We start from the raw sequence: 13090 nt of genomic DNA, 5'->3' as shown, positions 1-13090 counted from the left end.
ATATGATCTCTCAAACATCCCTCCCCTTGCATACCTTTTAAATAGATTTTCACCAGCAGTGAGCAGTAACTAATACACCTGCTTATGTTGGCCCCACAGCCTTCCCTCTGATGCAAATTCCTGATTCCGCATAGGCGGGAATACATCAGAGGGAGGGCTGTGGGGCCGGTGCGAGCACTATGCATCAGTCACTACTCACTGCAGGCAAAGATCTGCTATTTACAAAGTATGCTGGCGGGACAGTTGTTGGGAGTTTTCGGATGATGGGGCTTGGGGATTCCTGCCAGCCACATCATAGGTGTGCTGCTACTGGGTGTGCCTGAGCCCAAAGTGGGTGGACCTGGGCCCACCCGAGCCAACCCTTGGCTACGCCACTGAGCTCAACACCTCCAGCCCCTGGGGAAGTACCATTGACACCCTGCTCCCTCTCAAAGCATCGGGCAGTCTGATCTCCCAGTTCGCACGAGGAAACAGTGGTTCACTGAGCTAGAGATAAGAAGAATCCTAGGTATTATCATTCTTTTCCTCTGCCTTCCCATGATGATAAATGGGTCTTATTCCAGTGGCGCTCCTAGAGCTGAGAGTTATGAATCCATCTTATGCACCTCCCCCTCTCTCTATCTTTACCTTCCTCACCCCTCTATTTTCCCCCAATCCTTTTCCATATTTTTCTTTCCCTTTATTTATTCATTCATTCATTCATTCGTTATTTACATTCTGCCATATACTGAGGTGGATCATAACCGAATATACATGATACTAAACAAATATTTGCTCCTTTTCATCAAACCTTCCTTTGGAGAACCAATATCCCTTCAAAGCTTCCATCAGAATTTTATGTGGAAGCCCTGCTAGGCTCTACAATCATAGCCACTGTGATCCTGACTCATTTATTACTCTGCAAAACAGGAGTTGTCAAATGCGCACTCTCCAAAAAGGCTAAAAGGGGAAAGCGTCTATAAAGCAGAGTTAATTAAGATACCCAAGCTCATTTTGGAGATTTCATTGATTTGCAGACAGAAACAAATTAGTACCCTGCTGCAAATGGTGTTTTTGCAAGCATAATTATAAAGCATTTATTCTCCAGACTAAAAATATGCAAAAAAATAAATAAAAAGATCTGTCAGAATTTCCACCTACATAAATAAACCCTGACAACCAAAATTATTATCAAAACTGCAGCATCACGGTACCCCTAGCAGGGGGTTATGAAACATAGACCTGCAGCACTTTTCTAAATGTCAGCCATCCAGTTCCAGGTTTGTTTTTTTTGTTGTTGTTGTTGTTGTTGTTTCATTCAGGAGAACCTGGTCACACTCAGGCTTCCTTCTTTACTGATAAAGAATCCAATCATGCTTTCAGTGGCTTGTCTAAAGAATGCCATTGATGACTATCCAGTGTGTAAGATAGATTTGCATGCAAGTGGGATCAGTGCATGCAAATCTATCTCATGCATATTCATTGTGGTGATCGTAAAAACACAACTAGCAGGGTATGTCCTTCATCCAATCTACTTATTCTCAACTCCCACTTAGCATTATTTTCTCTTCCCCATCCTCTGAAAACCTCTACACTTGTCCTACATCATCTTGAACTATGACCCTGTTCTCATCTCTGGCACTTGCATTTGATTTTCATTCCACATATCCTCAACCTTCTCTATGAAGACATATTTCCTTAGATTCCTCCAGAGTCTTTACCTTCATTTTGTGACCACTACCCCCCATTTTTTTTACAGCAGGGGTACCCAACCCAGTCCTTCGAACACACACAGAGTCAGTTTAGAATATAAGAATAGCTATACAGGGTCAGACCAATGGTCCATCTAGCCCAGTGTCCTGCTTCCAACGGTAGCCAATCCAGGTCAAAGTACCTGGCAGAAACCCAATTAGTCCAAGCAAACAAAAACAGCACAAAGGGCCTTTAAAAACAAAAGGGACACAGTTCTTACATTGTCACACCAATGACAAGGAGGCTTTCAGACAAATTCAGAACATCTGATGATTTTCAAGGTTGTCTATAATATATTCCTCCATATATCATACAATATAGAGCTCACGCACACCTTCAGTGTCTATTTGATACTCACACTGCTGTGACCCCTGACGCAGGTGCGGTAGCACCGAAACAAGGCCCGTGTCGGGTCTCTCTTCAATCAAAATTCATTATTAAAGGATTTTTAAATGCAAGAACTGTGTCCATTTTGTTTTTAAAAGCCCTTATTGCTGGTTTTTTTTTTTTTTTTTTGCTTGGACTTTGCTTGTACTCAGTTCCCTCTCTTTGTTACACTATAGAAACCCAATTAGTAACAACATTCCATGCTACCAATCCCGGGGCAAACAGAGGCTTCCCGCATGTCCAACTCAATAAAAGACCATGGCCTTTTCCTCCAGGAACTTGTCCAAACCTTTTTAAACCCAGATATGCTAACTGCTGTTACCACATCCTCTAGCAACGAGTTCCTGAGCTTAACTATTCAGTTAAGAGAAAAAAAGTTCCCTCTCTTTGTTACACTATAGAAACCCAATTAGTAACAACATTCCATGCTACCAATCCCGGGGCAAACAGAGGCTTCCCGCATGTCCAACTCAATAAAAGACCATGGCCTTTTCCTCCAGGAACTTGTCCAAACCTTTTTAAACCCAGATATGCTAACTGCTGTTACCACATCCTCCAGCAACGAGTTCCTGAGCTTAACTATTCAGTTAAGAGAAAAAAATTTACTCCTATTTGTTTTAAAAGTATTTCCAAGTAATTTTAGTGAGTTTCCCCTGGTCTTTGTACTTTTTGAAAGAGTGGAAAATCGATTCACTTTTACCTGTTCTACACTACTCAGGATTTTGTAGACCTCAATCATATCTCTTTTCCAAGCTGAACAGCCCTAACCTCTTTAACCTTTCCTCATATAGGAGCAGTTCTAACCCATTTATTATTTTGATCACTCTTCTTTGAACCTTTTCTAATTCTGCTGTATCTTTTTTGAGATATGGTGACCAGAATTGAATGCAATACTCAAGGTGAGTTTGCACCATGGATATAAAGGCATTATTTATTTATTTTATTTGTTACATTTGTATCCCACATTTTCCCACTTATTTGTAGGCTCAGTGTGGCTTACACAGTACCAGAGAGGCCTTTACAGGCTCTGGTGTGAACAAATACAGTGTGATGTTGTGGTAAGATCAAGTTCATGTGGCCCAGCCACATTAGGGAATCGGAGAACGGAAGAGTTGTGTTATGTCCATTATGTGCTTTAGTTTTGTTGTGTTGCAGAGATTAGGCATTTAAGTTGGATCGGTAGGGTATGCCTTTTTAAACTAGTTGGTTTTTAGTGATTTCCGGAATTTTAGGTGGTCGTACGTCATTTTCAAGGTTTTTGGTAATGCGTTCCACAGTTGTGTGCTTATGTAGGAAAAACTAGATGCGTAAGTTGCTTTGTATTTAAGTCCTTTGCAGCTTGGGTAGTGCAGATTTAGATAAGATCATGTTGATTCGGATGTATTTCTAATTGGTAGGTCGATCAAGTCTGTCATGTAACTCGGGGTTTCTCTGTAGATGATTTTGTGAACCAGGGTGCACATTTTGAAGGCGATGCGTTCTTTGATTGGGAGCCAGTGTAGTTTTTCGCAGAGGGGTTTTGCGCTTTCAAATCGTGTTTTACCAAATATAAGCCTAGCTGCAGTGTTTTGAGCAGTCTGAAGTTTCTTTAACGTTTGTTCTTTACATCCCGCATAAATTCCATTTCAGTAATCTAAGTGGCTTAGTACCATTGATTGTATCAGGTTGCGAAATGTTTCCCTCAGGAAGAATTGCTTCACGCGTTTGAGTTTCCACATTGATTGAAACATTTTCTTTGTTGTGGATGCCACTTGGCTCTCTAGTGTTAAGTTACGGTCCATTGTAACACCGAGGATTTTCAAGCTGTCTGAGATAGGAAGGGTGTGATCTGGGGTATTGATACTTGTGGGGATGTCCGCGCTGTGTTGGGATGAAAGGATGAGTAAGTTTTTTCTTTATTGAGTTTTAGTTGAAATGTATTTGCCCATGAATCCATGATGTTCAGGCCAAGCTTGATTTCGTTGGTGATTTCTGTCAGTTTGGTTTTGTAAGGAATGTATATTGTGACATCGTCTGCATATATGAAAGGGTTAAGGTCATGGTTGGATAAGGACTTGGCAAGTGGGGTCATCATCATTATAGTATTCTTGGTCTTATTTTATTTATTTATTTATTAGGATTTATTTATTGCCTTTTTGAAAGAATTCACTCAAGGCAATGTACAGTAAGAATAAATCAAACATGAGCACTAGACAATTACAGCAGTAAAAATATTCAAATAACAATACAAAGTATGGCATAGTATACTACTTACAATGTCAACACATACGTAATAGAACATTTTAATAGACAGCTTAGGGTATCCTGCTGCCACTGCCTACTGAGCAAAACATTTCAGCGTATTGTCCACACTGACACCTAAATCTTTTTCTTGAGTGCTGACTCCTAAGTTGGACCCTAGCATTATGTAACTATGATTTGGATTATTCTTCCCAATGTGCATCACTTTGCCTTTGTCCACATTAAATTTCTTCTGCCATTTGGATTCCAGTTACCTCTACCTGCAATTTTTCACAATCCAAATGTGTTTTGACACTTTGAACATGAAGAGACAATCCCTGCTCGACAGAGTTTACAATCTAATTAGGACAGACAAACAGGACAAATAAGAGATAAGGGAATATTAAGGTGAGGATGATAAAATAGGGGTACTGAACAAGTGAATAAGGGTTAGGAGTTAAAAGCAGCATTAAAAAGGTGGGCTTTTAGCCTAGATTTGAAGACGTCCAGATATGGAGCTTGATGTACTGGCTCAGGGAGTCTATTCCAGGCATATGGTGCAGCAAGATAAAAGGAATGGAGTCTGGAGTTAGCGGTGGAGAAAAAGGGTGCAGATAAGAGAGATTTACCCAGTGAACAGAGTTCCCGGGAAGGAGTGTAGGGAGAGAAGAGAGTGGAGAGATACTGAGGAACTGCAGAGTGAATGCACTTATAAGTCAATAAGAGGAGTTTGAACTGTATGCGGAAACAGATAGGGAGCCAGTGAAGTGACTTGAGGAGAGGGCTAATATGAGCATAGCAACACTGGCGGAATATGTCGTGCAGCAGAATTTTGAACAGATTCAAGAGGAGAGAGATGGCTAAGTGGGAGACCTGTGAGAAGCAAGTTGCAATAGTCTAAGCAAGAGGTGATAAGAGTGTGGATGAGTGTTCTGGTAGTGTGCTCAGAAAGGAAAGGGTGAATTTTGGTGATATTGTAGAGAAAGAAATGACAGGTTTTAGCGGTCTGCTGAATATGTGCAGAGAAGGAGAGAGAGGAGTCGAAGATGACCCCAAGGTTACGAGCTAATGAGACAGGGAGGATGAGAGTATTATCCATAGAAATCTGCAAATTTAATCACCTCACGCATCATTCTGATTTCCATATAATTTATAATATATTAAATAGCACTAATCCCGTACAGGTCCCTACAGAACTCCACTATTCACCCTCCTCCATTGAGAAAAGTGGCAGTTTAACCCTACCTTCTGTTTTCTGTCCAATAGCCAATTCCTAATCCACAGAATGACTTTACCTTCTATCCCATGACTCTTAAATTTTCTCAGCAGTCTCTCATGAGAACTTTGTCAAAAGCTTTCTAACAATCTAGATACACTACATCAACCAGCTCACCTTTATCCACATGTTTATTCATGCCTTCAAAGAAATGAAGCAAATTGATAAGACAAGACTTTCCTTGGCAGAATCCAAGCTGATTCTGTCCCATTAAACCATGTTTGTCTATCAGGGGCATTTTCGAAAGAGAAGGGCGCTCTTCTTCCAACACAAATTGGGAGATGGGCGTCCTTCTCTCAAGGTCGCCCAAATCATCATAATCGAAATCCGATTTTGGGTGTCCTCAACTTCTTTCCATCGCAGGGATGACCAAAGTTCCCGGGGGCGTGTCGGCACTGTACCAAAGGCGGGACGGGGGCGTGCTTAACAGATGGGCGTCCTCGGCCGATCATGGGAAAAAGAAGGCAGTCCCTGACAAGCATTTGGCCGACTTTACTTGGTCCCTTTTTTTTTATGACCAAGCCTCGAAAAGGTGCCCAAACTGACCAGATGACCACATTAGGGAATCGGGGATGACCTCCCCTTACTCCCCCAGTGGTCACCAACCCCCTCCCACCCCCCAAAAAAATTAAAAAACATTTTTTGCCAGCCTCTATGCCAGCCTCAAATGTCATACCCAGCTCCCTGACAGCAGTATGCAGGTCCCTGGAGCAGTTTTTAGTGGGTGCAGTGCATTTCAGGCAGGCGGACCCAGGCCCATCCCCCCTACCTGTTACACTTGTGCTGGTAAATGCGAGCCCTCCAAAACCCACTGTACCCACATGTAGGTGCCCCCCTTGACCCATAAGGGCTATGGTAGTGTTGTACATTTATGGGGAGTGGGTTTGGGGTTTTGGGGGGGGGGGGGCTCAGCACACAAGGGAAGGGAGCTATGGACTTGTGAGCAATTTAAAGTCCACTGCAGTGCCCCCTAGAGTGCCCGGTTGGTGTCCTGACATGTGAGGGGGACCAGTGCACTAAGAATGCTAGCTCCTCCCATGACCAAATGCCTTGGATTTGGTCATTTTTGAGATGGGCATCCTTGGTTTCCATTATCGGCGAAAACCGAGGTCGCCCATCTCTAAGGTCGGCGATCTCAACATTTAGGTCGACCATCTCTAAGGTTGACCTAAATGTTGAGATTTGGGCGTCCTCGACCATATTATCGAAACAAAAGATGGATGCCCATCTTGTTTCGATAATACGTGTTTCCCCGCCCCTTCGCGGCGCCGTCCTTAGAGATGGGCGCCCTTAGAGATGGTCGTCCCCATTCAATTATGCCCCTCCATGTGTTCCATAATTTTATTCTTTAAATAGTTTCCACTACTTTGCCCGGAACTGAAGTCAAGCTTACTGGTCTGTAATTTCCCAGATCACCCCTGGAATCCTTTTTAAAAATCAGCATTACATTGGCCACCCTCCAGCCTTCAGGTACTATGGACGATTATGACAGGTTAAAAATCACTAGCAGAGGGATCAGAAATTTCTTGTTTGAGTTCTTTCACTACTTTTAATAACTCTTCAATAAATGGCACCAGTAAACAGATAATGGGAGCGACTTCCAAATGTCAGTAAAGGAAAAGCAGAAACAAGGCTCAGTCAGACTTTATGAATGTACTCATTCTCTCTCTCTCTCTCTCTCTCTCTCTCTCTCTCTCTCTCTCTCATTCTCTCTGCTACAGGGTGACTGGGATAAGCAGCCTCTGCCTAAAATCAGCAAACATCTGCCACAGACTTTCCCTCGCTGCCAACGCTCCACCAGCAACATTGGTTCAACTCCCATCATTCTCAAGGACAAGAGACAAAATGCAAGACTGACATAGATTATAGCTCCCTAAAATAATGAGGACAAGTTCAATAATCTGGTCTTCATTTGTTGAATCTTGTGATGCCCCAGCTGAGGAAGGGAAGAGAGAAAGGGAAGACAAGTGAACCGTCTCATATAGCGTACCATAAAGGGGTTCATTTTTTCCATCTGCATACATTTGACCTGGTTCCAGCTGCGTACTGCTGTTTCATGAGAAAGAAAGCCTTAACCAGTTTCCTTGCTAAAGTTCCATGTTATTCTGCTTGGAAACTGTTATATGCAATGCCATGTATCTAGAAATACTAGCATAGACAACTGTGAACATTCTCATTTAGATCAACTGAACTAATTTTAGTTGCTTATCCCCTTTCTGCAGAGGGTTTCTTGGCATTTCTGATACCTGCTCACTGAAAATACCAAACTTCACACACTAATGTAAATACAAGTGCAGAGTCACCAGATCCTAATGCATTTCCATACTTTTTGTCCAATGTATTGTGTTTTCTCATTCTATGTCTATGGTGAAAATGCTTAATAAAAGGGTCCTTTTTACATATAACTACTGCTGGTCAACTTTTTTGGATGACAGAATGAGAACCACTCCTAAAAAGGTTTGAGGAGTCGGTGAACACTTGGCAATTAAAATGTAACGCAACAATAGTGCCAAGCCATGCTTTTGGAGTGCAGAAATCCAAACAAGTATATTATTTATTTATTTATTTAGTTAGTTAGTTTATAATCCACCTACACCTAGGTGGAGTACAAAAACAAAACAAAAACTCATAAAATCTATGTAACACACACACACAAAGACATAAAACACAATATAATACTGCAATCCTGAAATCTGCACTGCTCAGCCTGTCTCAATCTGAAGGAAAGGCAAGAAAAAATAAGTATGTCTTCACATTTTTATTAAGCTGCCTCAAATTCCCACAAAGGTGCAAATATCCTGGGAAGTGAAAAACCAGCCAGCCTGTTCTCTGTATATCACTCAGTACGAAGAATTGAAATACTCAAATTTATTAGCATTTTCAGATCTTAATATGCACCTCAGATGATACTCCTTTAACATTTGGGATACCATACAGCTATGGCATTCAAAACCTGATGGATAAGCCACAACACCTTACACTTCACCCTACTGGCTTCTGGCAGCCAGTTTAGTTTGCTCAAAATAGTGGTCACATGGACAAACTTCGAAACATCAGCAATTATCTTGGCTGCTTTGTTCTGAACAACTTGCAATGCCTGACATCTTGCAGCAAAAAGGCCCAAGTACAGTCCATTGCAATAAATTCAATTTTGTTAATACCAGACATTGAGGGGCTTAATCGAACGTCGGAGGATACAACACATTCTGCTGTCATGGTGGTGGGTACGGCATTTGAGGCTGGCATATAGGCTGGCAAAAAAGGTTTTTAGTTTTATTTTTTTAGTTTGGAAGGGGATTGGTGACCACTGGGGGAGTATGGGGAGGTCATCCCCCATTCCCTCCAGTGGTCATCTGGTCAGTTGGGGCACCTTTTTGAGGCTTGGTCGTGAAAATAAAAGGACCAAGTAAAGCCGGCGAAATACTGCTTAACACCACTTTTTTTTCCATTATTGGCGAAAGCCGGCCATCTGGTAGCCACGCCCATGCCCGCCCATGTCCCGCCTTCGCTTATCTATCGATACGCCCCCTTGAACTTTCACCGGCGAAGCGACGGGAAAGTGGCGATGCAGTCAAAAATGCCACTTTCGATTATACCGATTTCGCCGCTTTTAAAAAATCGCCGGCCATCTCCCGATTTGTGTCAGAAGATGGCCGGCAATCACTTTCAATTATAAGCTGGATTGTACAACTCTAAAATCATATAGAGAAAACACTGGCTTCAGTCTCTGCAACATATGCAATTGAAAAAATGAAGACCAAATCGTATAATCCACCTGTTCCTGCATGGATAGCTTTGCATTCAACATTACCCCCAATCTCTTAACTGGAAGGAATCACAGAGGTGGCAACAGGGATATTCATTGGTAGATACACAGCATCCCATTTGCCCACTATCATAACCTCCATCTTCCCTAGATTCAAAGTCATTTTGTTTTTATCCATCTATGCACTCACACTATCCAAGCAATACTTCAATATCAATTTAGTGTTTGTATATCAGTGTATTCCCAGAAAAGGCTTACCACGGTTTACATTGAGTTGATATGCAGTATTTACAGAGTTACAGCAACACAGCAGAATAAAATATCCATAATATTACATGAGAGTGTGGTCATTTTGCAAACAAAGAGCATTATTGAATCGGATATTAGGCCTTTTTCATTAGTTACAACAGCAACATATAATTTCAGAGTTATGATCCATTTGCAAATGTTATCAGACATTAGCTTTAGAAGGGAGGTAGCTGTTTTACATAGGGCATCAATCGTCATATAGGAAAGTTTTCAGTTTCTTTCGAAAAGAGAAGTAGGAGGGGTTGAGGTGTTTTAAGGTAGGTAGGGAGTTCCAAAATGGGATGACTATAAAGAGGATATTAAGGAATTTGGAGAGGGGTACATTTTTGGTGCTTTGGGGGGGGGGGGGGGGGGGGGTGATATCAGAAAATGTTTCAGCCAGAGTGTACAAAGAAAGAATTTTTAAAGATACTGATCAGCATTTCAGAGGTTAGTCTGTATATAACTTGGAATAGTATACAGGGAGCTTTAAACAGAATTCTTTCTGAATGGAGAGTCAGTGGAGTCATTTTAGATAAGGCAAGACTCTATTATATTTCATAAGTCCAAAAATCAGGTGGGCAGATGTATTTTGGAAGAGTTGAAGTTTGGACATTAGTTTGGCTAAGAAACCTAGATAGAGGGCATTGCTGTACTCAGTGTGGGACAGTACTAGCATTTGAACAAGCAAAGCGAAGGATGATTGGTTAAAGTGGGATCTGGTTAGTCTCAGCTGTTTAAGTTTGTAGAATTTTTTTTTTTTTTGCCATAGTTGATGGATTTGTGGTTCGAATGATAGTGAGGAGCCCAGGATGACTCCTAGTACCTTGGATTTTTCTTCCACTGGTATAGATAGGCCCGGGGATAATGTTAATGCGGTGGAACCATAGTAGTTTGGTTTTGTTTATGTTTAGTTTTAGCATGTTCTCAGTGGCCCAGTTTTGAATGCAGTCTATGCAGGAAGAAAGTGTAGATAAATCAGTGAAGACTGGTATTACCATAAAGATGTCATCTGCTTATGAAAGTAGAAGTTCGTCCTGGAGCACATTAATGTTTCCAAGGGATGACATGAACAAATTGAAGAGGAGTGGTGAGAGAGGAGAGCCCTGTGGCACACCACAGGATGATTTCCAAAATTGTGACATCTCCTTGTTCTTGTGGATGCAATAACTTCTGTTAATCAAGAAATCGTGGAACCAGTTAAGTACTGACCTCGACAGCCTGATCTCACTCAGTTTTTCCAGTAGGAGATCGTGATCTACTGTGTCGAAGGCAGCAGATATGTCAAACTGTAGTAATATTGCTTGCTTGCCTAGTGATAGATGTGATTTCACATAGGAGGACAGGACAAGTAGTAGGGTTTCTGAATCGGAAGTAAGCAGGAGTGGTCGTCGAGGTATTTTGAGAGTTGTTGGCTGACATACGTCTCGATTAGCTTCAAACTCTCTGCCAAATTTCCCTTCCCCAATCTGCCAAATGGAAAAGAAAAACTGTATATCATCTACATAGAACTGATGTACAATATCCAGCTCTTGAAAAACCTGCCCCAAAGGTGCAATATAGATGTTAAAAAGTTAAGCAGATTCGGCACTCCCATATTAATAAAGTATACCAGGGATACCAAACCACCTATCTTCATCTGCATAATCCGCTCACTCAGATACAACATAAACCATTCATACACACTGTCATGCAACCCCATATAAACATAGTAGATGACGGCAGAAAAAGACCTGCACGGTCCATCCAGTCTGCCCAAGAAGATAAATTCATATGTGCTACTTTTTTATTTGTACTGTCCTCTTCAGTGCACAGACCGTATAAGTCTGGCCAGCCCTATCCCCGCCTCCCAACCACCAGCTCTGGCACAGACCCTATAAGTCTGCCCAGCACTATCCCTGCCTCCCACCACCAGCTCTGGCACAGACCGTATAAATCTGCCCAGCACTATCCCTGCCTACCACCACCGGCTCTGGCACAGACCGTATAAGTCTGCCCAGCACTATCCCCGCCGCCTAATCATGCACTCTTCCCAAAAGCTGTCCAGCATTACAAGATAGATGGAAATCTTCCCTGTTATCTCACGTTTCATTTCATCTACCATCAGCACTAAGAGTTTCTACACTATGTGCCTTCCTAAAATCACACTGAATAAGATCTAGCCACTGATGATCAGCGTCATAATCATTTAGCTGCTCCAAAAGAACATTTTCAACAGTCTTTGCCATTACAAGCAAGACTGAAATTGGCCTATAGTTCCCAACAACGTTTGGATCTAATGTTGAATTCATCAATATAGGTTTTACTGTAGCCAACTTCATCACATCTGGAACTGCAAATCCTTCAAAACACAGCCATAAGACTGCTATGTTCTGCTCACTGCTTTGATCATACAACTCCTTTACTGAAACAATATCACTGGCTACTGGTTCAACAACGCATCATTTATAAAGTGGTTATTCTTACATTAAAGCCTTCAGGTTACATAAGTACATAAGTATTGCCATACTGGGATAGACCGAAGGTCCATCAAGTCCAGCATCCTGTTTCCAATAGTGGCCAATCCAGGTCATAAGTACCTGGTAAGATCCTCAAACAGTACAATACATTTTATGCTGCTTATTCTAGAAATATGTTCATTTTAATAATAGTCTATGGACTGACTTTTCCTTTAGGAAGCCATCCAAACTTTTTTTAAACCCTGCTAAGCTAACTGCTTTTACTACATTCTCTGGGAATGAATTCCAGAGTTTAATTACATGTTGAGTGAAGAAGTACTTTCTCTGATTCATTTTAAATTTACTACTTTGCAGCTTCATTGCATGCCCCCTAGTCCTAGTATTTTCGGAAAGAGTAAACAAGCAATTCACATCTACCTGTTCCACTCCACTCATTATTTTATAGACTTCTATCATATCTCCCCTTAGCCATCTTTTCTCCAAGCTGAAGTGCCCTAGCTGCTTTAGGGTATGGAGACTAGCTAATAAAGTTTGCTTCTTTTTTTTTTTAATTCTGTATTTATCAATATCCTACAGCTCCTCTTTTAAACCCAATTTTTAAGTTACCAAGCCCAGAATAAAAAAAATGTCACTTACCCACAGAAATGTCCTGTTCTCTCAGAATTTCTCAGAAAGAAAGTTAAGTGGGACCTTTCAGCTTTCCTATTTCTCTTCTCTCCCTGTCCTCTACTCACCAGCCAGGGTTCTCCAGTCTATCAACGATCATTGCCTGATCCTACTGAGTCCTAAATTTGCTTGTCTTGAATCTACTAGACATAAAGCCTTCTTTTTCTCGTCACCACACATTTGGAACAATCTTCCCCTTCTTCTTCGCAGTAACCTCTTCAAAGTTTCAAATCTGAACGGAAGATGTGGCTATTCAAACAAGCCTTCAGGGATGTAGACTGACAAGAGCCACCACCA

At 41.6% G+C, this 13090-nt stretch overlaps 1 protein-coding gene across 1 annotated transcript in view; it reads left to right on the top strand.

Moving 5' to 3' along the window:
- Nucleotides 1-7996, top strand: part of DBH (dopamine beta-hydroxylase) — a 64346-nt gene extending 56350 nt beyond the window's left edge. Inside the window, exon 12 of the mRNA XM_030206097.1 lies at nucleotides 7336-7996. Within this exon, the coding sequence (XP_030061957.1) occupies nucleotides 7336-7476 (141 nt within the window). The 3' untranslated portion in view covers nucleotides 7477-7996. The remainder of the gene's footprint in view (nucleotides 1-7335) is intronic.
- Nucleotides 7997-13090: the final 5094 nt, after the last annotated feature.

This window comes from Microcaecilia unicolor, chromosome 6 (genome assembly GCF_901765095.1).
Source record: "Microcaecilia unicolor chromosome 6, aMicUni1.1, whole genome shotgun sequence".
Taxonomy (NCBI): Eukaryota; Metazoa; Chordata; class Amphibia; order Gymnophiona; family Siphonopidae; genus Microcaecilia; species Microcaecilia unicolor.
This window is presented reverse-complemented; position numbering and strand designations above follow the sequence as displayed.